This window comes from Pelodiscus sinensis, chromosome 19 (genome assembly GCF_049634645.1).
Source record: "Pelodiscus sinensis isolate JC-2024 chromosome 19, ASM4963464v1, whole genome shotgun sequence".
In the NCBI taxonomy this organism is placed as follows: Eukaryota; Metazoa; Chordata; order Testudines; family Trionychidae; genus Pelodiscus; species Pelodiscus sinensis.
In genome coordinates, this window is record NC_134729.1 from 9,982,820 (window position 1) to 10,010,521 (window position 27,702).

At 57.7% G+C, this 27,702-nt stretch overlaps 1 protein-coding gene across 2 annotated transcripts; it reads left to right on the top strand.

Annotated features, from left to right (window-relative positions):
- Nucleotides 1-14,376: 14,376 nt before the first annotated feature.
- LOC102459093 (CCN family member 1-like) lies at nucleotides 14,377-24,208 on the top strand. 2 transcript variants are annotated; one of them, XM_075902200.1, is made up of 5 exons: nucleotides 14,377-14,574; nucleotides 15,470-15,683; nucleotides 18,336-18,653; nucleotides 20,652-20,851; nucleotides 22,112-24,208. In XM_075902200.1, the coding sequence occupies exons 1-5, from the start codon at nucleotides 14,524-14,526 to the stop codon at nucleotides 22,418-22,420; spliced, it is 1,092 nt and encodes a 363-aa protein (XP_075758315.1). In that variant the 5' UTR covers nucleotides 14,377-14,523; the 3' UTR covers nucleotides 22,421-24,208. The 2 variants fall into 2 exon arrangements, with proteins under 2 accessions (XP_075758315.1, XP_075758316.1); XM_075902201.1 differs by having other exon boundaries at nucleotides 14,384-14,574; nucleotides 15,423-15,683.
- Nucleotides 24,209-27,702: the final 3,494 nt, after the last annotated feature.

Sequence of the window (27,702 nt, forward strand, 5' to 3'; positions counted from 1 at the left end):
CTGCTTCATACTGGGGGGGCTGTCCTCCCCCTCCTCCCCCTGCTTCATACTGGGGGGGCTGTCCTCCCCTTCCTCTCCCCCGCTTCATACTGGGGGGGCTGTCCTCCCCTTCCTCTCCCCCGCTTCATACTGGGGGGGCTGTCCTCCCCCTCCTCCCCCCTGCCTCATACTGGGGGGCTGTCCTACCCCTCCTCCCCCTGCTTCATACTGGGGGGGCTGTCCTCCCCTTCCTCTCCCCCGCTTCATACTGGGGGGCTGTCCGCCCCTTCCTCTCCCCCGCTTCATACTGGGGGGCTGTCCTCCCCCTCCTCCCCCCCGCTTCATACTGGGGGGCTGTCCTCCCCCTCCTCTCCCCCGCTTCATACTGGGGGGGCTGTCCTCCCCCTCCTCCCCCCCGCTTCATACTGGGGGGCTGTCCTCCCCCTCCTCCCCCCTGATTCATACTGGGGGGGCTGTCCTCCCCTTCCTCTCCCCCGCTTCATACTGGGGGGGCTGTCCTCCCCCTCCTCCCCCCTGCCTCATACTGGGGGGCTGTCCTCCCCCTCCTCCCCCCTGCTTCATACTGGGGGGGCTGTCCTCCCCCTCCTCTCCCCCGCTTCATACTGGGAGGGCTGTCCTCCCCCTCCTCCCCCCCGCTTCATACTGGGGGGCTGTCCTCCCCCTCCTCTCCCCCGCTTCATACTGGGGGGGCTGTCCTCCCCTTCCTCTCCCCCGCTTCATACTGGGGGGGCTGTCCTCCCCCTCCTCCCCCCTGCCTCATACTGGGGGGCTCTCCTCCCCCTCCTCCCCCCCGCTTCATACTGGGGGGCTGTCCTCCCCCTCCTCTCCCCCGCTTCATACTGGGGGGGCTGTCCTCCCCTTCCTCTCCCCCGCTTCATACTGGGGGGGCTGTCCTCCCCCTCCTCCCCCCTGCCTCATACTGGGGGGCTGTCCTCCCCCTCCTCTCCCCCGCTTCATACTAGGGGGCTGTCCTCCCCCTCCTCTCCCCCGCTTCATACTGGGGGGGCTGTCCTCCCCTTCCTCTCCCCCGCTTCATACTAGGGGGCTGTCCTCCCCCTCCTCCCCCCCGCTTCATACTGGGGGGCTGTCCTCCCCCTCCTCCCCCCTGATTCATACTGGGGGGCTGTCCTCCCCCTCCTCCCCCCTGATTCATACTGGGGGGGCTGTCCTCCCCCTCTCCTCCTGCCTCATACTGGGGGGCTGTCCTCCCGTCCTGCCCCCACCCCCTGCCTCATACTGAGGAGTCTTTCCTCCTCCTTCTCCCCTGCTTCATATTAGAGGGCCTATCCTCCCCTCCTCCCCCACTCCCTGCACTTCATACTGGGGGGGGGGGGCTGTTCTCCCCTCCTCCCCCACCCCCTGCACTTCATACTGGGAGTGCTGTACCTCCCCCTCCTTCCCTGCAGAGTCTCCCACCATCCCCACACTGAGAAGGGCTCTCTCATCTCTCTCTACCCTCAGCCTGCCAGAAGCTTGCGCGCTACACTATGGGGGGGGGGGGGCTGCCTTTCTCTGGCCAAAGGATGGGCTTTCCAAGAGGCAGTATTGCTAGTGGGTTAGAGCTGGGCCTGGGAGTCTGGACTCCTGGGCTCTGTCCTCTCCTGGGGGGCTGCTGTGCCCCCGGCTGATTCTCCCTGGTGTTATTAATAGGCGCTGTGTTTGTCGGGGCTGTTGGTGCAGGTGGGATCCGATGTCGGCCAGGGAGGGAAATCTGAGCTGGTAACAGGAGCCGAGCACAGGGCTTGCAGCGAGCCCCGAACATAAACACTGCAGCCGGGGGCGTTATTTATAATGGGCGGAGTTGGAACACTAGGAGCATGCAGGGGGCTGCCCCCAAACTCTGCTACCGACCCATAATCCCGACTCTCAGCCCCCTGCTATCCTGGTCTGCGCCCCCCAAACTCTGCTAGTGCCCCATAATCCCGACTCTCAGCCCCCTGCTATCCTGGTGGCCCTGTGCCCCCCAAACTCTGCTAGTGCCCCTCAATCCTGACTCTCAGCCCCCTGCTATCCTGGTCTGCGCCCCCCAAACTCTGCTAGTGCCCCATAATCCCGACTCTCAGCCCCCTGCTATCCTGGTCTGTGCCCCCCAAACTCTGCTAGTGCCCCTCAATCCTGACTCTCAGCCCCCTGCTATCCTGGTCTGCGCCCCCCAAACTCTGCTAGTGCCCCATAATCCCGACTCTCAGCCCCCTGCTATCCTGGTCTGTGCCCCCCAAACTCTGCTAGTGCCCCTGAGTCCAAACCTGCAGCCCTCCACTACCCCAGCCATGCCCCCCAGCTCCATCGGTGCCCTTCAGTCCCAGCCTGCAGCTCCCTGCTGTCCCTCATGGGGGGTGCTGCTTGCTCACACCCTATGGCAGAGGTACGCAGGGGGAAGGAGGGGGAGCACACAGGACTCTTTGTCCAGCCAGGACCAGAGGAAGCTGCCTGAGGCTTCTACAAACATCTCTGGAATCCCCGCTGGGCCAGGCCACTCCAGCTGGGGGTGGGGGGGGGGGGGTGTCTCTTCACTTCTCCTGGGCAGAACCCAGGGAAAGCCATCCCAGGGCCGTGTGAGCCCCCTCCCCCTGCCCACGGCTGAGAGTTAGGATCCCTCGCCTTCCTCTCGAGGTCCACAGCTGATCCCATCTGCTGGGCAAAAAGAAGGGCAGCCCCCCTTTTGTGGCTGAGCCACCCCCTCAATACTGGGGGCCTCGGACAGCTAAAGCTTCTCTCTAGGGTTAGTAACACTGACAGGGGCTGAAACCCTGATTCCCCCACCCGTCAGCTCTAACCACTAGAGCCTACTCCCTCTCCTAACTTGGGAGTCTGTGACTCCTCACCCGGCTGCTCTAACCTGCCGGGGTTAGAGCGGCAAATACTGGGGGCATTTACAACCCCATGGAAAGTTGTGGGGTATTTTCATCTCCCCACCTAGCCCCCACCAGGGAGCCCCCACACCCTGCTCTGTGGGAGCATTTACATGGCCAGTTCCCCCTGTGGCCAGACGGGCTGCCTGGTTCCAGTGTTGCCGCACCAGCCTCCAGAGAGTCACTGGCTGGGTCAGGCTGCACCGCAGAGTGTGTGTGTAGGGGAGGAGGTGACACAGGTGGCCAGGGCAGACCAGTCCCTGCAGGCTGGGAGGGAGGGGAGATTCTGGGTGCACATTGTGGGGGTGGAAGATGGTTCAGCGGCCTGAGCTGCGGGTTTAACATGCCCAGACTAGCTGGAACCGGCAGCCTCCCCATCACGTGCCACCAGCTGTGCCCAGCTCATCCCATGGCATGGAGCAGAATTCCCTGGCCAGCGCTGACCCGACCCACCGGGACAGGTTCCAGGGAGTTGGCTGAGGGGGGATCATTCCAACAGGGCAGCCCTGCTCCCAGCTTGGGGTGCAGGGAATAGGCACCAGCAGTTCCCATCAGTCAGTTTTGCACAGCAGGGGGCTATTTGGAAGGCTCCCCGAGAGTCCCTGCCCCAGTTCCCCAGGGGTCCTATGGGACTGGATGGCTCCCAGGTGCCCACATGGATCTATGGGCCCAGCCAGCCCCATAGCTGCCCCTCCCAGACCCACTTAGATGGGACCCATGTGCTCATTTAACTCAGTCGTCTCACCCCCCCCTGCCTTCTCAGCAACTCTGTGGGCCATTCCCCCCGTGAGCAAGACTGGCCCCATCCATACCCCTCCCGCCCCCATTGAGATGCAGGCTGAGCTGGAGATGGGCCCAATCCCTGTGGGGCTACCCGGCTGCATGGGCCCATGGGGCTGCTCAATGGGGGCTTAATGGGTTCATCTCTCCAGGAGTCACTCTTGGGCGCTGAGCCCGCTGGGATGCAGAGTCCTGCCCCCTTGGCTGCCATCCAGCCTGGAGGCATTTGGCTCAGTCTGCCCCTTCCAGCCTGGATCACCCAGCTCCCATTCAAATGTGGGAATTAGTCGTCCCCCACAGGTGCTGCTGCTGGTGCTTCCCTCCCCCTCCTCCCCACCCAGCTGCACCCACTTCCCTTCCCCCACTGCCTTCTGCCTCCCGTAAGTGGGTGCAGTGCTTCCCCCAACTCAGAGAGCTGTGGGTGCAGCCCTGTGGAGGGATTAGGGGGAGAGGAGCAGGGATGGGGATGCCCAGAGGGGGTGGGGAGAGGAGCAGGGATGGGGATGCCCAGAGGAGTGGGGGAGAGGAGCAGGGGTGGGGAAGCCCAGAGGGGGTGGGGAGAGGGGCAGGGGTGGGGATGCCCAGAGGGGGTGGGGAGAGGGGCAGGGGTGGGGATGTCCAGGGGGTGGGGGAGAGGAGCAGGGGTGGGGATACCCAGAGGGTGGGGGAGAGGAGCAGGGGTGGGGAAGCCCAGAGGGGTGGGGATGCCCAGAGGGGGCAGGGGAGAGGAGCAGGGGTGGGGATGCCCAGGAGGTGGGGGAGAGGAGCAGGGGGTGGGGGTGCCCAGAGGAGGCAGGGGAGAGGAGCAGGGGTGGGGATACCCAGAGGGTGGGGGAGAGGAGCAGGGGTGGGGAAGCCCAGAGGGGTGGGGATGCCCAGAGGGGGCAGGAGAGAGGAGCAGGGGTGGGGATGCCCAGGAGGTGGGGGAGAGGAGCAGGGGTGGGGATACCCAGAGGGTGGGGGAGAGGAGCAGGGGTGGGGAAGCCCAGAGGGGTGGGGATGCCCAGAGGGGGCAGGGGAGAGGAGCAGGGGTGGGGATGCCCAGGAGGTGGGGGAGAGGAGCAGGGGGTGGGGGTGCCCAGAGGAGGCAGGGGAGAGGAGCAGGGGTGGGGATACCCAGAGGGTGGGGGAGAGGAGCAGGGGTGGGGAAGCCCAGAGGGGTGGGGATGCCCAGAGGGGGCAGAGGAGAGGAGCAGGGGTGGGGATGCCCAGGAGGTGGGGGAGAGGAGCAGGGGTGGGGGTGCCCAGAGGAGGCAGGGGAGAGGAGCAGGGGTGGGGATGCCCAGGGGGTGGGGGAGAGGAGCAGGGGTGGGGGTGCCCAGAGGGGGTGGGGAGAGAGGCAGGGGTGGGGATGCCCAGGGGATGGGGGAGAGGAGCAGGGGTGGGGAAGCCCAGACGGGTGAGGGTACCCAGAGGGGGTGGGGAGAGGGGCAGGGGTGGGGATGCCCAGAGGGGGTGGGGAGAGGAGCAGGGTGGGGGTGCCCAGAGGGGGTGGGGAGAGGAGCAGGGGTGGGGATGCCCAGAGGGGTGGGGAAGCCCAGAGGGGGTGGGGAGAGGAGCAGGGGTGGGGGTGCCCAGAGGGGGTGGGGAGAGGAGCAGGGTGGGGGTGCCCAGAGGGGGTGGGGAGAGGAGAGGGTTGTGGGTACCTCAGAAGGGGTAGGGGGACCCAGGTAGTGCTGGGGCTGGGAAGATCCCCAGGATATTTCTCTTTCCTGGAGCTCAATGCTCCCTTGTCAGGCCCTTTCCATCACCCTGCTGTGTCCCCTCCCCCCACCGCTCCCCCTCCTTTTGGGGTGCTGCGTTTTTAACTCCAGTCCCACTTGTCTCTCCTGGGCCGACAGGGGCAGTGGTGGGAAGATTCCTGGCCCCGGACTGGGGCAGGGGCTCAGGGCACAGGGGTGCCTGTAGAGGATCTTCAGCTCCAGGGAGCAGAGTATGGCAAGAGCCTGGCTCCAGCACCTCAGACCTCCCAAGAATGCGGCGCTCCGCCCTCCCCCATCTCTGTCTCCTATAGGCCCAGGGCTTTGGGGGGCAGAGACTGGGAGTCAGGACTCCTGGGTTCTAGCCCTGACTGTGGGGCTGCTGCCCCCTCTGGAGCTGGCAGGTGGGTGGGGGTAGAATGGTGGAATTCTGTCCTGTCCAGGATACTGCCTCCTCCCCCCCCAGGCCAAGGGGGACGGCTTGGGGACTCAGTGCCTGAGGAGGGGGTTGCAATAGAGTTCAGTGGATTCCCCACAAGGACCATTCTGACTGGGGGGGGGGGGGATTGAACAGTGGGGGTGAGGGGCTCCTGCTCGAAGGGGAGTGAGCTGTAGTGGTTAGAGCAGAGGGCAACTGAGTCATGTTATCCTCATCATTGTGGGAACGAGGAAATGGAACAGTGGAAAAATAAGAGTTGGGATTTCCCCAGCCTGCCCTGCCCCTCACCCCCACTCCATCCTGCTATAAACCTCCTCTCCATCCATACCGTCCATATTCCCAACTCCTCTGCCCCCCAGTAGGCCCTGGAGCGATGGCTGAGCCCAGCCCCTCCCCCCATGTGGGAACTTCACCCCTGTGTCCCAGGGCACAGCAGTGTGGGGTGGGGCAGAGGGCACTGTGGGTATGTTTGAGAGACAGTAGAGACCCCTTGGGTCACCACACCCAAGGGAACGTGGCTGGCGCATCACTCTGCTCTGGCTCTTTCCACCTGCCCTCAGGGCCCCCCAGGCAGCTGAAGGGATCCGCCCCAGAACAGACACAAAGCATAAAGCACCCCCTGCCATAGCTCAGGTGCATGGATGAATCCCAGCTAAGACATCTGGGCCAGGATTTGCTGGTCACCAGTCCACATGGGGCCTACACAGAGGCCCATGGCTGGAAGAGCCATTGAGCAAAAGAATCTCGTCAGCATCACATAGAAAACATGGACTGGGATCCTGGACTGGAATCTCGGAGCAGCCTTCTCCTCCTCCTCCCAGAATGAGTTGAACCTGGCCTGGATTTCTGGACCTCTGGACTGAACTCAGGTGTGAGCCATTCCTTTTCAGCTCTGGAAAGATCCTTCAGCACAGAGGGGCCCCGGCTCCAGGCTGTCCAGCAAGGGTCAGATTCTGAGAGGGCTGTAGGCTAGACCAGGGCAGGGGCTGGAGATCATCAGAATCTCCAGACTGAGCCAATCGCAGAGCAAGAAAAAATGTGTGGACTCCAACCGTGGAAGAGGGGGCAGCGGGCTGCCAGGCATGGAGACTGGCTCCAAGGGAAGATGAACAGTATAAAACACGAGACACAGAGACAGGGGAGCTGGCTAGAGGGAGGGAGGGATAGATTGGTAGAGAGAGATCTGAACAGAGAGATAAAGTCATAGATGTGATGCCGAGAAGGGGCCATTTGACCCCCTTGCCTGACCTCCTGCAAAATCCACTCCACGGGATTCACCTAGTTCCCCTGTACTGAGCCCAGAAACTTGGGTTTGCCAAAAGACTTCATCCACAAAGGCAGCCAGCCTGGATGCAAAGAGATCGCAAATCTACCACTTCTCCTGGGAGTTGGTTGCAAGGGTCAGTTGCCTCCCTGGGAAATAGCTGGGCCTTATTTCTAGTTGGAATATGTCTGGCACCAGCTTCCAGCCATTCAGGCTTTTTCTCTGCTAGACTAACGAGCAATGTGGGCCCTGGGATTTTCTCCCACTGTGATCAAGTTGATGGAGGACTTTGGATAGCGAGAGAGAGCAGGGGTGGGCAAGGAAACAGTGGTGGTTCACCAGGTGGGCTGCTGCTGCTGTATTTACCAGCATCTTGGCAGTATGGGCGATTGCAGCCAATGAACGGCAATCCGCAGCCAATGATCCCCCCATACCTGCAGGACCACAGGTAAATACAGAGGTGGGGGGGTTAACCCTGGCACACTGGATCCCACCTGTGGGCCGGTATTTGCCCACCCCTGGGATAGAGGAATGGAGATACAAGGATGGGTCAATTGGAAACAAAGGAGTTCAGAGGGAAGGATAAATAGGAGTGTGGAGGAGTGGACAGATGGACAGAGAGGTGTGGGTCTGGGAACAGACAGAGGGGAAGAGGTGAATGGATGAAGGGGTAGTTAGTGTATGGTAGAGGGAGTTAGCTGTGGAGCATGATGGCTGAGTAGGTAGGTAAAGGATTGGGACTGAGGGATAAATAGAGTGGATGGACAGAGGGATGAGGGGGTGGAGGCGTAGGTGGAGGTGTGTGGGTGGATATGGATGGAGAGGGGTGGATGGACAGAGGGGTGTGGGTGGATAGAGGGGAAGGTGGAGAGTGTGGATGGATGGATAGATGGATGGAGACAGAGAGGAGTGGGTGGATGAACAGAGGGATATGGGAGGATGAATAAAGAGGTGTGGGAGGATGTGTCATGGCTCCTTCCCCACTCTGGCATGATAAATGCAGAAGTGGGGGCCAGCAAGTGTACCCCAAAGCCTTATCTACCAGGCTTTGGTATAAAACTTCCCCCAAAATCTTAAAAACCTAGATCTTGGGAATAAAACTTCCACTGCCACCACCCAAATATTGATAAAGAAATCAGGGGAAAGATCATTTGGGAAATCTCACCCCTAAAATAAAAATCAGGGCACACAAGTAACCAATGCCAGGCTAATACAAAGAAAAGAAAGAACTTTTATTATTACAACAATATTCCTGTTGCCAGCATAATGACTAGATAGGAAGGTAACAAAATATACTCATGAAACTCCATGGGCCTAGAACTTACAAAGAAAAGCCAAAACATCTTTTAAGCAGTGCCAGATCTCAGATCCCATACCCAACCCTTAAAACAATAAAGCCTAAGGAAACTACCTAAACTTTACCCTACTTACAGAAAATGAAGAATGGTGTCTTGGAGAGAGAAAGACATGCTTGTCCCTCTCTGTAGCTGCGGAGAACATCCGGATAGACAAAAGGGAGAAAGGAAAAAACCCAAATTCCTTTGTCCCAGTTTGAAAGTCCCACCTACATTCCTACTGGTCACTCCACCTGGCTAGGTGTAGTTAACCCCTTAATCCCCAGGCTGCTGGCTAACCCTCATAATCATGACAGGATGTGACACTACATCTCAAAGTAGCACCCTGGAACCCCCATACCCAACCAGACATATCATTAGGGTAGGCTTCATACTACGCATGACACCCATATGAGATACAGAAAAGATCACGCTCTGATGAGATCCAGGTCTGTCAAAATACGTCTCTCGTCAGTGTGCACCATGTTGGGAGATTTGGCTGGAGGGCTGTTGCAGAAATATGCTGTGTGGTTGCTAGTGATATGCAAAGAAGGGGAACCACTCCCAGGAGGGTGTTCAGGGACCATTAATCAGCAGGGGCGTTGAAATCAAGGGATTTACAATTCAATGATAGTTGCTCAAGACCACCCGAGGGGGATTGCTCAACCCTGTGGCTCAGCAAAGCCCACCAGGACATGCCTGGGCTTGTATTTACCAGGCACATGGCCTGAGAGGTAAACTAAGGGACTGTGGTATCAAGTATCATGCCTTGGCTTTTCTCCTCTGCCAAAGTCAAAGACTTCAACGAAGAGGGCTAGTCCTGGGCTTACGGGAGAGTTCTGTGTATTATGCTCTGTAACTTCCAAAGGGAGGAAGAAAACGGTTCATCTAAACGCTGCCTAATGTAACAGGGGTTAAGATCAATGCAGACTGCACACTTACCTTTTATTGTCTTGGCTAACTATCTCTGACTTTTTGTGCCCACCAGTTGTAATAATTTGGCATCTCTCTTTCCCCAGTTTAATACGTCTGTTTTGTGGTTTACTTAAATAGTGTATTTTGGTTGAAGTGCTTGAGGAATCTCAGGTCAGTTTACAAAGGCTGGGGCATCATGTTTTCTCCACATTGAGGGAGGGGTGGACTGGGTAGTACTGTTACACTGGTCCTGCACAGCTCTCCAGGGCTGGGGGAGGCCCCACATCACACACCTGCCCAAAGATCCAGGACTTAGGACACTCTGCGGCTGGAAGCATTTGGGCAGCCTGGGGAAGGGCTCTGGGTTTTGGCAAGAGGAGGGGATGGGAGTGGGGTTCAGGCAGAAGGGGTGGGCCAGGCAAGGGTTCACTCACTGCCCACAGCTAGAGAGCTGGGAGAAATCAGCCGGTTTCTTTCCCTGTGTAATGTGTGAGTGGTTCTGGAATAGTCATGCGGCCTAGCTGGGGGTTGGGATCCACATGCTGTCACGCTGAGTGGTAACAGCCCCAGGAGGAGTTTTCTACTGGTCACTAGCAAAGCTCTGAGACAGCCCAGGCTGGAAAGTTAAGAGGGCACAGCAGTGCCCCAGCTCCGGGACCCCATCGCAGTGGATGGAGGAGTTAGAATAGAGGGCTAGGCAGAGCGAGGTGCGTGGGTGGATGGATGGACAGAAGGTAAGTAGAGGGGTGTGGACGGGTGAATGGATGGAGAAGTGTGGGTGGATGGAGGGATGGCTAGAGGAGGGTAGATGGGTGCATAGACGGGGTGCGGGTGGACAGAGGGGTAGCTGAAAGTGGATGGATAGAGGGGTGTGACTGAATAGAAGGTAAGTAGGGGGTGTGGATGGGTGGAGAGGTGTAGGTGGATGGAGGGATGATAGAGAAGGGTGGGCGGGCAGGCGGATGGAGGGGCAGGTTATGGGGTGTGGACGAGCAGACGGATAGAGGGCTGTGGATAGAGAGGTGGAAGGGGCTGTGGCTGGATGGATGGAGGGTGGGGGTCATGGGAGGTAGGAGGAGGGAGGGGTTGGTCCAGGCACACAGCAACGTGGGGCACAGCCATGCAGGAGATCAGGAGTGGGGGCTCGTTTCTATCACCTGCGCTGGCCTTCCCTCCCCCCACCCCGCAGGAGCCTGGCTCCCCCAGAACATCCAGGGCGAGCAGACCCTTCCTGGCCCACCCAGCTGGGAGTGAGTAATGCCCAGCCCCTCTTGCCTGCTGCTGGAGGGACTGAGTCATGGAGCCATCAGCTTTTGCTCATAGGGCTGGGCGGATACAGACTTGAGTGCGCCCACCCCCACCCTGCCACTCCTGAGCTGTCTGGAGCAGAAGGGAAGACTTATGTTGTGACCTCAACTGCCTCCAGAGCCACGGGAGAGGAAGCCTCTGTACATTGGGGGGGGGGCACTAGCCCCGAGTCACCCCCCATCCATCTTTAGCTCCCCCCCCCGCCTCTCCTTGGCTAATACACAGGGAGGCCTGGCCAGGGTAGTTGTGTCTCCAATGTACATTACACCAAGGGGGAGAAATCAGGTCAGTGAAGGACGTGCCAGCTGGCAGAGAGCTCAGGGCACACAGGCCAGCAGCACGCGGGGTCCTTTCTGCTTGAGCCTCTTGAGCGGGAATGTGCAGGGGGCTGGAGAGGGGCACCATGCGTAGTGGGGATGGGGAGTGTCTGAGTGAGGTCACCTGAGTTATCTCCCCAGCTCTGAGAGGGCGGTGGGGTCTAGTGGGTAGAGCTGGAGCCACTGGGAGTTAGGAGTTCTGTATTCTGGCTCTGGGCAGGGCATGAGCGCTAGGCCTTCTGGGGCCTGTTCCCAGCTCCAGGGACTGTCATTAAGAGCTGGGGACGTGGAGCTGCATTTGTACCAGCACACTTGTCCCATGGTGCCCAGGCCCCGCACTACAGTTGGCAGCAGGGTCTTCTGGTCAAAGCATTGCATTGTGGGATAGATTTGGGCAGGCCAGCTAGAGCCAAATCAGCTGCCACCCTCACTGGGAAGCAACTTATCACCTGCACCCTGACAGGCTGGGAACGGGCCAGCTATTGCCACTCTGGCTGGCCCCCCGGCTGCTCTGGCAGCATAAAGTGAATGTGAATCTCCCCTCTCCCCGGTCCTTCTGGCTGGCATAAGGGCTTGTCACCCACCCTGCTCCCAGCATAGACACGGGGTGGATCAGAGGCAGTGCTGGAGCACGCGGAGCAGTGGCTCTTCTCTGAGTCCCTAAGCGGCGCAGCGTGGGTTGGAGCAGCCACAAGGCAGCTCTCACTTACACACAGCTGATGAGTTCTGTGCAGCGCCACATGTGCCATTTTATGCAAATGATCCTCTGAGCTAATCTGCATGTCCTCAAGTCATCTGCAGGAGCTAATACTCCTGGGGCTACGTCTACACTGCAGGCTTCTTGTGCAAGAACTGTTTTGTGCAAGAGTTCTTGTGCAAAAGGTCTTCCACAAGAGCGCGTCCACACTGCCATGTGCTTTTGTGCGAGAGCATCCATGGCAGTATGGACGCTCTCTTGCGCAAGAAAGCTCTGATGGCCATTTTAGCCATAGGGCTTTCTTGCATAAGAAACCCCTGTTGCCTGTCTACACTGCCTTCTTGTGGAAGAGCTCTTGCACAAGAGGGCTTATTCCTAGTGGGGAGAGGAATAACTCTTGTGCAAGAAGCCCTGCTTTCTGACGCTTTACTGTACATTTACTTGCGCAAGAACGTGCATGTAGTGTAGACGCTCAGCAAGTTTTTGCGCACAAACAGATGTTCTTGCACAAAAAGCCTGCAGTATAGACATAGCCCTGGAGTGGAGGGCAGCTATACAAGGCTGGGGCAGGGAGAGAGGGTCCTGGCTCCACCGCGGCATCTACTGGCTGACAGAAGAGAGAGCAGCTGAGCCAATGTGTGTGAGATTCAGGTGGAGCCGGCAGGTGTGATGGGGGCACGTGTCACACAGGGAGGCCAGGCAGGGTGGGTTTAAAGCCACCCAGTAAGGGGCCCTTGGTATACAGGGCCTGCAAACCCCTATCTGCAGCTTGCGGGGGGGGGGGGAGGAGGAGTCTGATTTCCAATGGGAGCTCAGAGGTGCCAAATGTCAGGTCCCTTCACAGCTAATGCAGTGTCTGTTAGCTTGCTAGCACCTGGCCCCAGTCCCAGCCCAGGTCCGCACCAGTGCCTGCATGGGGCTGCTGGGATATTAGCAATGCCCTCCCCTCACACCTTTTGGATGAAAAACAGATCAAGGTGAAAGCCCGGCCCAGACCCACTAACCAAAGAAGCCACTGCAGGAAATAACAGGCAGGAATGTTGAACTATAAATCGTTCCACCAGCAGATCAGAGCGATGAAGCTAGCGCGGGGGGGGGGGGGGGGGGGGGGGAGGGGGAGTCCCTGCTGTGGGTTATTTCCCTCTCCGGATGCTCCCTTTATACACTGGGGATTTATCTAGCTGGAAGGAACAGAGTGTTATTTAGCTACCTTTGGAATGAGCCAGGCAGCCGCTGATTAATTCTCCTAGCCTAGGAGTAGAGTACAACCAGCCAACCCTTGCAGTAAGAACTGTTATGCCATCCCCATCCTCCCCAAAAATTACTGAGTGCTGCAAATTAGTGCCACTCCACAAAATGGAGATCTGGCCCATTAGTTCCAACACTGATATACACCGGGCTGGGGTTTGGCCCCATTGATTCCAATGGAGCAAGTGCCATTTCCCCCAGGCAGGAATCTGACCCTTTGTGTCTGGGCCCCTGAGTACAGGGCTCATACCCACTAGATGATCCTTGGTGTAATTGCACTGGGGATGATTGTTCTTTCACTCGCATCTGGTGTCAATCCAGACTCACTCCAAAAGGGTTAGTCTGGAGTAAGTGAAATGATAATGAGATCCCTTGATTTTACTGGAGCTGCTCCTGATTTGCCACATGGCAAGTACGTGGGACTTCCTCTCAGGCTGGAGTAAACCCAAAGCAACTCCTCTGACACTGCTGGGGTTTCTCCAGATCCACACCAGCATAACTAAGAGCAAGCTGACCCTGTGGGGAGAACGGTTCCTTTCCTTTGTCAGGTCAGCTCCTTGCTCATCCTGGTGTGAGTCAAGCGTAACCCCACTGGTGCTCTTGCACCAGCGTGTACCTGGAATAAGTCCTGATTTCCCTTTCACTCACTCCAGTATAAATCCAGGGTGACTCCATGGGGGCTGACTCTCCTTTCCCCTGGTGTAAATGGGAATAACCTTCCTGCTCTCAGTTCTGTCTGATGGATCCAGGACTCCCCTCCCTTCCCACTTCACTGCTTCAGATTTCCAAGGGGGGGGGGGGGCTTTGAGTGGTGGTGCAGGGGCAGTGCTCCCATTCTTTAAGCCTGAGGGGGTGGAGCCCCCAGAGGGAGGGAGCAGGTAACAGGAGCAGCTGGGTCAAATCTCAGGGGCATTGAACCTCATGCACCAAGTCTCAGTGCCACTCCTATTTAGGTGGGCCAAGCTCTTTAACCAAAATCCAGGCCTGCCTTCCCGGGATGGGCGCTGTCGAGGCTCTGGCAGTCCCTTTGGGCTCTAGCTGGCCCCAGGGCTCCTCTCGCCCACGGCTGAGCAGCGCCAGGGTCAGTGGGGGCAGATGGCGCATCCCGCTCCACCTTCCTGACCCCCCTGGCGCGGAGATCTGGGAGGGGCCGCGCTGGCCCGCCAGGAAGGCGCAGAACAACCTGAGCTCTGTTTATTTGCCTCTCGCTTTGCTCTTGCTCCGTCCCGCTCCGCTCGCCTGGGCTCTGCGCGCGCGGCAGGAACGGCTGCGGCCGCGCGGCTCCTCGCCCTGGTATGTCGGCACATTTCTGCGGCGCGGCCCGGCGCTGCGTTCCACGCGCTGCCCTGGAATGTAGCGGCACCTCTCGTTTTATGAATGACTCTATTCATGGGGCCCCTCCCACCGCCGCATGCCCCTCCCCTTTCCCCTGGAATGTCTGGAAAGGTGCCACCCTCGCTATTGGCCGGCCAAGGCCGGTGGGCGGGGCGCTGCCGGTGGGTGCTATAAATGAGGAGGCAAAAGAGGGCTCGCGGAGGCATTAGACGGGGCCGGTGGGAGAGGCACGTGGGAGTTGCCAGGTGGGGGCTTGCTGGCTACGCGGACCGGCTGTGACTGTTCCCCTGGGCGCCCTCTGTGCAGCTCTTCCTCTGGCCGGCTCCAGCCCGCGATGGACCAGGGGTCTCTGCTCAGCTTTGCTTTCCTGCTGAGCGTCGCTCTGGTGAGTGGGGGAACCTGCCGGCTTCGGCTCCGCCCGTGGCTAGACCCTCGGCTGCTGTCAATCCGTCCTCCCGTTGACCTGTCTGAGCCCGTTCCCGTACAGGGCAGAGCCGGGGGAGCCTTGCTGATCTCCACCCCTCCGAGGAGCTGGGTCCAGCTGAGAGCAGGCACTGCCCGCAAACCGGACTACTAGCTACTGACCCCATCCCTTCCGCTGTCCAACTTGGGGCTTCTGATTTTGGGGGGGGGGGGGGGAGGTTCTCCTAGCAGTGGGAGTGACACCGGTTTGCGCTAGCTGAAGATCCGGCTTTCTGCGCTCACTCCCTCTGGTGTGAACCCGCAGTCACTTCCTGAGCTGTTGCAGTGGATTTACACGCGTGTAAACAAAAGATTAGGAGTAACTCCAGTGGGACTTGAAAGCAGAATTTGACGCGGATGGGTCTTTCTTTGTTCTTTTATATCTATTACTTCCCGGACTCCATATCTCTTCTCTGCCTCAGCTCTGTGGAGTTTAGTGACTTTGATCCTGGCTGGAGTTTGAGGTTTATTTAGGTGGGGGAGGGGGCGGGGGGAATGCAGACCCTGTGAGACACGTAGCTGCACCTAGGAAACTATTTTGGTGCCACCTTCTATAAAAAGAGGACTGGTTCATCCAACCCAAAATAGTCCCTTCTTTGATGTGCTGCCCAGCGTGTCTACTCATGGGGGTGGGGAGAATGTTTGGACTCGGCTTGTCTATTTAAAACCTGGAAAACATTTTTGTAGGACCTACAAAAATGTTCTTCTTTCCCTTCCCCTCCAACCCCAGGGTCTCCAGTCCAAACCAGCTGTGACTCGTTTTTTTTCTAGGTCCGTCAAAACACTCTCCCTCATCCGTGGGGTTTCTTTGCCTGTAGGTGGCGTGTCGTTGCCCTCTGCAGTGTCTCTGCCCCACCAAGCCACCCCACTGTGCTCCGGGGGTCAGCATGGTACCTGATGGCTGCGGGTGCTGCCAAGTCTGTGCCAGGCAGCTGAATGATGACTGCAGTAAGCACTGGCCCTGTGACCCCCACAGGGGGCTGGAGTGCAACTTTGGGGCAGACCCCTTGGCCAGCAGGGGCATCTGTCGGGGTAAGAAGAGTGCTGGGACTGGCATGGAGGGGCATGTCCTCATTTACTCTGGATGTTTTGGGTGGGGAGGGCTTGTCTTCCAGATCATCAGGGGGCAAATAACCACCCCCATCTAAGCTCTTGACAGTCCTTCCAGCCCACAAGGGTGAGAGGAACCTTCCCACCCCAGTTCTTGCTAATCAGAGGATCATTGGGGGAGGATTATAGAGACAGTGACCTCCTCTCTCCCTCCCTGCTCCCCCCCCACCAGTCCCACAGATCTAGCCCCTGCCCTAGCCTAGGAAAGGCATCAGTTGGGTACCTAATTGGTGAGGGGGTGGAGGGAGGTGTCTACCTGACTGACATCCCCTTCAGGTTTGCCCCAACCCCAACAGTGCTGCTCTGAGAAGGGGTGATTCCTTGGGGAGGGGGGGAGGCTGCAACAGACTGGGATAGCTCAAGAGCTGATGAAGAGGGAATTTGGGGAATAATTTATCCAACCCCCCCCCCCCCCAGTACGTTGTCCGGAGCTGAAGGCACCTCCCACCTGTGGGGCTTTCCCATGGCCGGGGCAGCAGGGAGAGGACCCAGCTGACTGAGGAGGTGTCTCCTGCTGATCTGGGTATAGCTGGTGTCTTCATACAGCCCGCCCGAGGAAGGAATGTGCTGCCTCTTGCCCATTAAGGGAACTCCGAGGACCTCCAGCTTGGGGCATTCCAGGGCTAAATGGGGAACCCCTCTCCCAGCAGGGATCTCAAGCTCCCGCCCTCTTGGCTTCAAGGGAGAGGGGGCTGGGCTGGAGGAGGTGTCTGTGGGGTGGGCTGTTCCAGGGACATTGGAATGGAGGGGGAGCCCAGGACACTGGCTGGAGGGCCCATGTGTGAGCGTGAAGGTTTGTTGCCCCCCCTCTGTGCCTGCTCCTTCCCCTGCCCCATCCCAGTCCATCTGGGGCTGAGAAGGGGCGTCTCTGCCCCCTCCTTGGGATGGGATTCTAGATTTCAGAGGGAGCTTGTGCCACTGATGCTTTGCCAGCCCCAGCGACTGACACTTCCTCCCCCTGCTACGAATAGAGCCTGGAAGTGGTTGGCGACAGCGGGGCAGGTGGGGAGTGGGTCCATGCCAGCCCCACGGGATTGGTGGGGGGTTAGTGCCAGTCCCACAGGAGTCCATGATGGGTGTAAATGGGGAACGGAGCCCCCCCACCCACTGAGCTTATACTGGCGGAGATGGGGACTGTGCTCTGTGTCCCGAAGACCCATCTCCAAAATGTTGATGCTTTCCCGAGAGCCCCCTGCCATGCTGGAGCCAAGGGCAGGAGGCCGATCTGTGTCTCAGCCACGTGTGTGTCATTAATACCCTGGGGAGAGGCTGGTGGTGGCTGGCTCAAGAGTTGACAGGTCACATGGGGAAACTGGCTGCTTGTCTTGGGTTCAGCCCCCTCGTGCATTGGAAGGAGGCAGCACAGCAGAGAGCCAGCCAGCGGCCCTTTAAAGTATGGGGAGACGGCAGAGCAAGGGTGTCTGTCCGGCCTCCCCCCCGCTGGGCTGGGGTCGGGGCATCACTGGCCTGTCTCTGTGTCTGCCCCCCAGCTTAGATCCATTATTGCCCGAGTGTGGAGGGGGAAGCTGAAGCTGTTAGCTCAGGAATGCATCCAGGAGAGTGAAAAGCCGGGCTGGGGACCCAGATCCCTCTGGGGATTGTCCGTTTGCCCCTCCACCCTTGGAAATCTGCCCCAGCCCTGTCTCTGGGGGAGGCAGGATTTTTCCACCTGGTCCCAGCAGACTGGGAGCTGGATCCAGCACTAGGTTCTCTGTTTTTTGTTTTTGCTGCTGTTGCAACACGATCCATTCCTGGCCCTTGGGATCCCGTCCCACATCCTGTTTTCCGGAGCTATTTAAAGCTGGGCTCCTCTCTCTGAAATCTCCCCCTCTGAGCCTGGAGGGGGAACAGCAGCCTCAGCGCCCCCCCCCCCCCAACTCTTGGTTCTGGCCCCAGGAATGCTGCTGTCTAAGGATGAAGGATCTGGACAGCCTCACCCCCCCCCCAAAGGTCCAGCCAAGTCCTTCTCCCCCCAATGTCACTCACATCAGCTGCTCCCATTGGTCACCTGGACCTGGGATGCTCTGGGGATGGGCTGTGAATTCCCTTAGTGAGGTTCCTTTCTTATTTTGGGGGGCACCATAGTCACCACCCTCAAAGGGACCCCATCTCCAGCCATGGACCTCTGGTGGGAATGGCCCAGTCCTGAGCCATGATGTGCCCCCCTGAAGGGCTTGAACCCCAAGTCCTCTCTACCCCAGTGCAGAATGCCCCTCACCCCAAGCCTCTTCTGTTCACATCGGATGCCTGCATAAGCAGTCCCGGCTGAGCTTAGGTCTAGTCTGCCCCAGAAAGACATGGGCAGGATGGGCAGCTGTGCCTAGACGCTGACCCCCTCCCCATCCTGCATGGTGCAGCCGGCACTGCAGGTTGTCTCGGCCCCTCTGAGCTGCCGAGTACCCAGGGCTTCTGGCTGCTCTGGGCCCACAATGCCAAGGCCAGCATGTGGCTGAGATGGAGTCGGGCAGACCAGCAGCGGGTTCCTAGGATGTCTGGCTCTCGACACGAGTGGGGTGGGGGCCCCTCTAGGCCAGCTGACTTACGAGCCCCTGGGGGGCCTTGCTGTGTCCTCAGCCAAACAGGAAGGCCGGACCTGCGAATACAACGGGCGGATCTACCAGAACGGGGAGAACTTCCAGCCAAGCTGCAAGCACCAGTGCAGCTGCATTGATGGTGCCGTGGGCTGCCTGCCCCTCTGTCCCCTGGAGTTGCCGCTGGCCTCCCTCCACTGCCCTGACCCACACCTGCTCCAAGTGCCAGGCCAGTGCTGCAAGAAGTTTGTGTGCAGCAAGGGGTCCAAGCGGTTCGGGGAGGTCTCCTTCGAGGGTGGGGAGACCAACAGCAATGAGCTTGTCTATGTGGGCAAGGACAGCCACTGGAAGAACCTGCCGGGTGAGTGCATGAGGGGCTGGGCACCAGATAAAGGGCTGGGGAGGGGTTCGAGTCCTGCCCACCTTGGACACCAGGATGAGCCGCTGGAGCTAGGCAGGAAGTGGTGGGGGCAGTGAGAACCTCTGGGCTACGTCCAGACTGGCATGATTTTCCGGAAATGCTTTTAATGGAAAAGTTTTCCGTTAAAAGCATTTTCGGAAAAGCGCGTCTAGATTGGCAGGTCGCTTTTCCACAAAAGCACTTTTTGCAGAAAAGCGTCCGTGGCCAATCTAGACGCGCTCTCTGCAAAAAAGCCCCGATCGCCTTTTTTGTGGAAAACAAATCTCTGCTGTCTACACTGGCCCTTGTGTGCAAAAGTTTTTCGGAAAAAGACTTTTGCCCGAACGGGAGCAGCATAGTATTTCCGCAAAAACACTGACAATCTTACATGAGATCGTCAGTGCTTTTGCGGACATTCAAGCGGCCAGTGTAGACAGCTGGCAAGTTTTTCCGGAAAAAGTGGCCAGTCTAGACACAGCCCTGCTGTATAAAGGCACTGTCAGCAGCTAGTGCCAAACTCAAGTCTGATGCACCCTCCTTGGGGGGGTGGCTAGCAATGCCCCCTCCCCCCACACTGGCCAACTCCTCCTCTGTCTCACTCTCTCTCCCACCTGTACAAAGCTTCCTTAGCTGGCAACAGGGCTCTGCAATCATGGGGGAGAGCGGATCAAGGCACAGCCAGAGCCTGTTGCGCTGTGACTGTCTCTGCTCCCCAGGGCCCAGAGGGGCCAGAGTGTAAATCAGAGCAGTCTCTAGGCTGCTCTAAGTGCACCTCCAGGGCTGGACTGGAGGCTCTCTGGGCCTCCAGCCCTAGCCTCCTTGCAGGGATTAGGTATGTGTATCTGCACCCATCTAATGTGGGACCCTGCTGGCCACACTGGTCATAGAGCTGGAGGCTAGTCCCTGCCCCAAATTGTTGACCATCAGCTGCTGGAGAGCTCAAGCAGCTGGGTGCTGATGTTGACATCTGAAGGGTTTGGGTCACAGCTGCCTGGCGAAGTTAGTGGGGAGGGGAGAGGAAGGGAGGGGAGTGGAGCATGGCACCCTTTGGAGAGGCATGTGGTGCCTTTTCAAGTGGATTATGCAATTGACAGATGTCAGCCCCCCAGATTTCATATGGGGCTGGAGAGTGTGCTTGCCTAGCAGTGACAGCAGCTGGGCCCAGGCATGGGCTCCACTCCCAGTGTGATGTGGTGCCCAGGGGCTGGTGGGCACAGTGCCACTTGCTCAGATTGGGCCTACCTGCCCCATCATCAGGACAGGGCTGGTGGGGCCAAACCTGCCTGGCACTGTGCCCCTGCATGCCAGGTTGCAACACAGGGAGCTGGGCCCAGCTGCATGGGCAGGAGCTGCTGCTGCTGTGTGAGCATGGGGTGGGCTGGCTCTCCAGCTTGGCCGCTACCTGACAAGTGGCTCAACAGGCCACCAGCTGAACCCCACCCCCACATGCAAGAGGGTAGCGGCAGAAGCTGAGTGACTGGCAAAATCCAGGGGTCCCTGGGGCAGTGCAGGACTCTGTCAGCTGTGACAGGGCCATGAGCAGGTGGCACCTCCAACCTGACCTGCTGATGGGAGCCGCTCCAGAGGCAGGAATGGGCCAGTATAGAACCAGAAGAGGCTAGTCTGTCACCCCATGGGGACCTCATACCATGGGGGGGGGGGGGGGGGAACAGACATCTCCTGGGCTACCTGACCTGAACCGTCCCCAGCTCTGAGGAGCCTGGCGACAGAACTCTGCTGCCTGCCTGGCTATAGAATAATGGGCTGGCCCAGAATCCCTGCCGGCTTGGGCTGAAAGGAGAACATCTCCCAGCATGCCTTGCAGCTCATGCCAAGCTTCTAGGCCTGGTGGGGAGGTGACTGCAGGGTTACCTGAAATCCCTGTGTCCTGGCTTGATGGCCAGCGCCCCCTCCTGGCAAGCCCGTGTATTAACCTAGCTCCCCACTCTGCTTCTCCAGTCTGGCAGCCGCTGTTCAAGCCCCATTCTGTGCTGCGGAAATGCATTACCCAGACCACGGACTGGTCTCCCTGCTCCAAGACCTGCGGCCTGGGCGCCTCCACCCGAGTCACCAACGACAACCCCCAGTGCAAGCTGGCCAAGGAAACGCAGCTGTGCCAGATCCGGCCCTGCAGCCAGCCTGACTTCACCAAGCTGAAGGTGGGGCCGGGACCCCTGCCCATGGGACAGTGGGGGGACATGCTGGGAAATGATGGGCCCTGCCAAGGGAGGTGGGGATGGCCCCTGGAAATGGGGTTGGAACAAGGAGCCGGCTACCTTAGTAAAGGTCTCCCAGGGCACGTCTATGCAGGAGGGCTAAAGTCAAGTAAGCGATGCAACTTGAGCTATGTCAATTGCGTACTTAAGTCAAAATAGCTTAACTCTGCTTTTGGCGCTGCCGCCGCAGCAGGAAGTCGAAGGAAGAACGCTCTTCCCCCGACTTCCCTTACTATGGTGGTGGGGGTTACAGGAGTCAGAGTAAGAAGTCTTCAGCCCACCATTCTTTCGAAATAACGGTTTGCAGTGTCGACACATGCTTTGTTATTTCAGAATAATGCTGCTGTGTAGACATAGTCCTGGAGAGGGGAGTCTAGTGGGCAGAGCAGGGGAGGCTGGGAATCGGACTCTTTGGCTGTCTACACTACGAACTTTCTGTGGAAGAGGCAATGCAAATGAAGTGCACTTAACATTTTCTCATGCTTCATTTGCATACTCTCTTTCGATCCGTATTACGGAGGAAGTTTTTGTGCAAAAACAAGCAGTGTGCAAAATCCTGTTTTGCGCAAGATCCTTATGTCTGTAAAATATTTGCATTGCCTCTTCCACAAAAAGTAGTGTAGACGTAGCCTTTGAGTCTAGCTCCTGCTCTGGGGAAAGTGGTGTCTAGTGGTTAGAGCCTCCATTTCTCTAAAGGCTTGCTAAGGCCGTGTGCAGCCCCTATCTCCGCATAGAGGCTGTATCCAGGGCCCAACACAGCAGTAAAGGAGGGTGGGGTCTGGTGAAGAGCTGTGGGGCTGGTTTAGGGTCACGCTGGGCTGGCTCCTATCATGCTGCAGCTTGGGAGCTGGAAGCAATTGCTGGCAGAGGAGATGCTGGTGGGGGTAGGAACCATGCAGGAGACCCTGGGTGGGTGTATGCTGGTGGGAGTGTCTATTCTGCCCCATTTGCCCCCAGCCAAACTGAGCCCCAATATACCCATTCCAATGCTTCTCTTCTCACATCCCATCCCCCAGTCTCAGCTGAGGCCTGGCACACTCATTCCAGTCTGGGGACTTCTAGCTGGGTCCCCTCTTCACTGAGACCTGGAAAGCTTATTGCATGCTGCAGCTGTAGATGGAGCTAGGAGGGCCTGATCTGAGACACAAGCAGCTCCCCCTCCAGCTGCATCTAACTGGGTTGTCTCCCTCGCCACCCCCACAGAAGGGCAGGAAGTGCCTCCGGACCCACAAGGCAGAGGAGCCCGTGCATTATACCTACGCTGGCTGCAAGAGCCTCCGCAAGTACCGGCCCAGCTACTGCGGCTCGTGCCTGGACGGGCGCTGCTGTGTGCCTCTGCGCACCCGCACCCTGGCCGTGCCCTTCCGCTGCCCGGACGGGGACTCCTTCACTCGCAGCGTCATGGTGATCCACTCCTGCCAGTGCGGGCCGGCCCACTGCCAGCCCCTCAATGAGGCTGCCATGCACCCCCAGCACCGGCTAGACGGAGACACCCACAAGTTCCTGGAGTGAGCAGGGCTCCTGGTGCCGGCGTGGGGAGAGGGACGCCCCCTGCCCTCCAAGGACACTTGAAGGACTTGGATCTCAGCCACAGCGTGGGGGCTGTGAGCTGACAGGTGGGGGCTGACTTGGGAGCTATTGAACTGCTTGCCAGCCCCTTTCTATCCTGTATTTCCGCCCATGCCCCCTTCCAGTCCCCTGACCTCCCCTCCCTACCCCATGGTGCACCATTTCCACCCACGTCCTCCTAGCTCACGGTGCCTCTTCCCACCTGCCCCCCTTGTGCCTCCACTTCCATTACCTGCCCTCTCTAGACCCCCTATTTGTGTTCCCCACCTCCTACGCCTCGTTCGCCCCCACTTCCCCCTCGCTGTCCAAGCCCCGAAGAGTTCGGGGGAGGGGAATCTCACATCTCCCCCCGCCCCTCCTGCAGCTCCCTCGAAACCAACAAGCTGTTAGCCCCTGCCCTGCATACGCTCATTGCCCCCGGTGCTGAGCTCCCCAATGGGGAGTCTTCGGAGCCACTTGAAGGTGATAGACAGTTGCCCCTGCCCGCCCTCGGCCTCATTAAAGCACTTTTGATTATGACCTGTTCTCCCCTGAATACCTGGAGCTGGGGGGCTGGGGGGCCTGTGGGAAGGATGCATTGGCAAGTGGCTGGTGCCCTGGGAGGTGATTTTATACCTCAGGGACAGCCCCATTGCACTTGCCAGAGGAAGGGGGGTTGCTTTTTAGGGAAGATTTTTCTTTTGCACACACACTGCTACAAACGCAGCTTGCAGCAATGGCTGTGGGCTTTGTAAGGAAGCCTGTCTCCTCTGTCCCCCCTTCCGCCCGTCTTCCCCTCCTCCTTTTTTAACTCTGCTGCCCCAAGAGAGGGATTTCTGTGGCTCCTTTTAGAACTAGCCAAGCACAGCTCCAAAGGGCTGGGTTTCGGTCTCCCATGCTTACTTGCAGGTCCTCTTTCTCTCTTGCTGGTGGGCATGGTTGCTTTGTGAAGGCCTCTCCAGATACCCTGCCCCCCCAAACCTCTTTTCCCCATCAGACTCTGTTGTCCTCCCCAAAAAATACTTTGGAAAGGAGTTTAGAAGCGGGTCTTCTGCTCCAGTCCTTGGCTAGGTAGCTAGTTTCAAATGTCATCTCTGGAGACACCAGCCCCTTTTTGCATTTACGGGACTTGCTCTTCTGACTCTCCACACCAGGCCAGACATGGCTTCCCTCCTCTGCATCAGCCAGTTCTAAGCCAAACTGGACGGGCAGGTGTGGGAAGGGTGGAAATGGCATAGAAGATGAGCCTGGGTGAGCAGCTCTGTTTCTCTCTCATCTCCCAATCCAGAGGAGTTTATCCAGGATACCTCCCCCCTCCCCAAAACTTTCAGGGCATGTAACTAATCTTGGCAGCATTCGATTTTAGTCTCCGTGGATCATGTTCTGGTGTGTTCAAGTGTTTTTTGGAGATTTTTTTTTTAGCGTTTGGGAACTAAGGGAGGCTCGGACACCAATGGATTAATACCAGTAGATGTTAAGATTCAATAAGTTTCAAACAGAAAGGGTCAGCGCCACATGTCAGCCTGCACAAAGGAGGCCGCCTGCAATCAAATGTGGCTGAGTTCTCAAGCAGCATTTTTAGCCAGGGCTGCCCTGTACTTTTCAGTCACCGATGACAATATTTTCTGTGGGCTTGTGGGGCTGGCACAAATAACGATTGCTGGCACTGACTGCCAGAAATCGAATTCTTCCAAGCCTGCATGTAACCCGCCCTGAGCAGTGTTCTCCCCCCCTCGCGCCTGATCTTTCTCTGGAGGCGCATAAATGCTCCTGAGCTCCGAGTAGACGCACCAGCTTCTAGTCTCTGATTCCATCCCCACCTGGGGTGTCGCACTCGATAAGCTCTTGAGAGGCCAAGCAGGTCCTGAAGAGTCATTGAGCTTGGTAGCCCTGTAGGGCGAGAGGGTCTTTGTCCAGGTCAGTTGTGATCTCTCAGCACAACTCTTGTGTGTCTAAAGTGTACAGTGCCCTGTTTATACAAATATTCTATATGTATTTATCACAATAAAAGCAGCTTATTTTTTTTATTTGGGGATATAAATGACCGAGTCGAAGGATCATGGAAGGTTTTGGAGTGTTCTGGTGTATTTTTTTTTTTTGTAATTTACACAATAAAAAATTTATTTTATAGAAAACTTAGATGCGGTTAGTGTGGGGTTGGTTTGTTTTCGTGCTGTTTGTGCCCCTGGCTGTGAGAGCAGCAGGCGTGTCTGGCTGTCAGCTTGGCCCAGGGTTTAGGGCCATTGGGCTCAGGCTAAGCAGGAAGCTGGAGTGATTTGATCACGCACACGCTAACAGCACTTCAGCCCTCCTGATCTACCAGTACTGCCCCAGCAGTGCACTGCTAGGGTGCATCTGGGTGGCAACGGGGCCTAAGGTGTAGAGCACTGGACTGGGGGACAGGCTGTCAGTCCCAGCTCAGCCAGAGGTCTGGTGGGTGAGCTTGCACAAGTCACTTTCCTGCTCTGTGCCTCAATTTTCCCAACTGTACAATGGGAATAATGATGCCCAGTTCCTTGGTAAAGTGCAGTGAGAGCTACTCCTGGATTGAGGGCCTCCCAGCAAGGATGCTGCGCACTGTGCTGCTCCAGGAATGCCACCCCTCATAACCTGAGCCAGTTCTCCCGGGAGCAGGACAGCTCTGCTGGGCTAAGTAAACCCATGCTGGGCACTTACGTCAGCAGTGCTCTGCCCTCACACACACCCCAGCTGCTGTCAGCAGAAGCCTGTAGTCTAGACCTGGTATAACTCTTTGCATTGTAGACCCAGACCAGGTCCCCGTGGCGTTAGGTGCTGAACAAACAGACCAGAATGATAGTCCCTGTGCCAAAGACGTCTCACTCGCCACTGAGTCTCTTCTGTTCCCTGGGCTGGATTTGCGGTGAGGCACTGGGGCAATATGCTGGCATTCCAGGGGAGCTTTCTGGATAACACCAAAGTCAGCTGTAGGGGGGTGGGGCATTTGTGCTGAAAATGCACCTAGGGGAGCTGTGAGGTAAATCCAGCCCTGTCCATTCCCAGTGAGGGTGCTCAGGCGGCCTGGCGCCTCGCACGGCAATCAGCACGTGCTCAGGGTGGGGAGGTTCTACACATTTAATCCAACTGGTGCAAACCTGCCTGGCTGTGCTTTTTTTTTTTTTTTTTTTTTTTTTTTTAATCCGTTTGAATCCAGCCCTGGCTTGATCTGACTAGGGAGGTTGTATATCCTTGGAGCAGGTGGACTTTTATGTGGAAGCAGCTCAGTGTTAGAATTCCTAGGCCTTCCCAGGGCACTTTACAGAGGAGCTTAGTGCCATCACCAGAATACACATGGGGAAACTGAGGCACAGAGGTGACTTTTTCCAAGGTCAGCCAGCTCTGTCTCCTTAGGTCGCTCTGACTCCTCTGGGCAAGGATGCAGTTTGAGCAGGGTGGTAGATTCCAGGGCCAGAAGAGTCCCTAGGAGGCACAAGGTCTGACCTCTTGTGTGACAAGGTTAGAGGCCAGCCCAGAATTAATCACTGTTGAGGGGCAGGTGCTGTGGTTCAGCTGCAGCAGGGTTGCTAGAAAAGCTCTTTAATCTTGATTTCAAACTGTCCAGTGAGGGAAAACCTGCCGCTGCCCTGCTGGGTGAGTTGTCAGTGGTTAATTGCCCCTCGCTGAGGGGGAAACAAACTGCGCCTTAATTTGGTGTGAATTTGTCCCTGATAGATGGTTGTCTGTTACACAGAAGAGCCCACTTAAACTGGAGCCACCAGCCACGCTGGCTACGGCGTTCCGACAGCAGTCGCACCAGGGCCAAAGAGCAGAACTGGCTGGCCTTGCTCCGGCTCAGTACTTCCTGTTCACACTGCCAAGGGATTGCACTACCCCAATTAAGCAATACGCTATTGTGCACAAGTGCGTGCAGGGCCCATGCAGGGGAGGTTGTACCTGGTGACCAAAGGCTGCATCTAGCTCAGCCTGGCTATTGGAGAGGCTCACGTCTGTACATTTAAGCAGGTTACAGAACTGGAGTCCGGGAACGGGCTGGCCTGGGTTTTAACCTGAGTTCTAAGCTTCGTCTGCACATGGAGGGCTTGCTGGTGCTACGACGGCGAAGCATGTACACCGCATCAGTGAGCGAAACAAACCGCGCAGGCAATGGCACAGCTCCACAGGCGTAGCTGCGTCCGCATCAGGGCATTTGCAGTCCCCCCCGCACACACACGCACACACCCACCCCCCGTTGCCTCCCCAACCGATCCACGCAGGAGTTCCTAAAACAGACCTGGCTTAAGGCAGCAGCCCAGAAAGGCCGCCTCCACGATGAGGGACAATAAATGTGTCATTTCTCCCCCCTACCTGTCCTGCTGGAGAATGGAGCAGGCAGGACAGATGCTTGATCCCCGGTTGGAGGCAGCCTGATGCCACAGAGATGGACGTGGTATAATTTTGTGAAGAACAGCCCTCGGGTAAGGCCAGACCTAGGGAAGTTGGGAAAGGGGTGGAATTAGCCCCCTTCTTGGGGCAATAGCTCCCACTAGCTGTATTTTAGCTCTGTACCAGCCCCTCCCAGTGTGGTGTTCTGGCTCCCTCTAGTGGTGGTGGGCCTGAGGCGTGGCCAACAAACCTGGCTCCTTTAGCCCAGCCCCAGAGGAGCCAGAAATCCTTGATTCAGCTCCTGAGAGGGCTAGGGCCCGGCTTAGGCCAGAAGCAGAGGTGCCATAGGCCTTCGCCTGGTCATTCCCAGGGGAAGAGACCCTGTGGGGAGGGAAAGCACAGCCCAGTCTCTCCTGACGGGGCCTGTTTCTCATAAAATCCTAGAACTGGAAGGGACCTCGAGAGGTCATTGAGTCCAGTCCCCTGCCCTCACGGCAGGACCCAGCACCGTCTAGATCATCCCTGACGGGTGTCTGTCCAACCTGCTCTTGAATATCTCCAGGGATGGAGATTGCACAACCCCCCTAGGCAATTAATTCCAGTGTTTAACTGGAAGTTTTTCCTAATGTCCAACCTAAACTTCCCTTGCTGCAATTTAAACCCATTGCTTCTTGTCCTATCATCAGAGGCCAAGGGGAACAATTTTTCTCTCTCCTCCTTGTAACACCTTCTTAGATACTTAAAAACTGCTATCATGCTTAAAAACTCTTAGACTTCTCTTTTCCAAACTAAACAAACCCAATTTCTTCAGCCTTCCCTCGTAACTCATGTTTTCTAGACCTTTAGTCATTTGTGTTGCTCTTTTCTGGCCCTTCTCCTGTTTCTCCACATCTTTCCTGAAATGT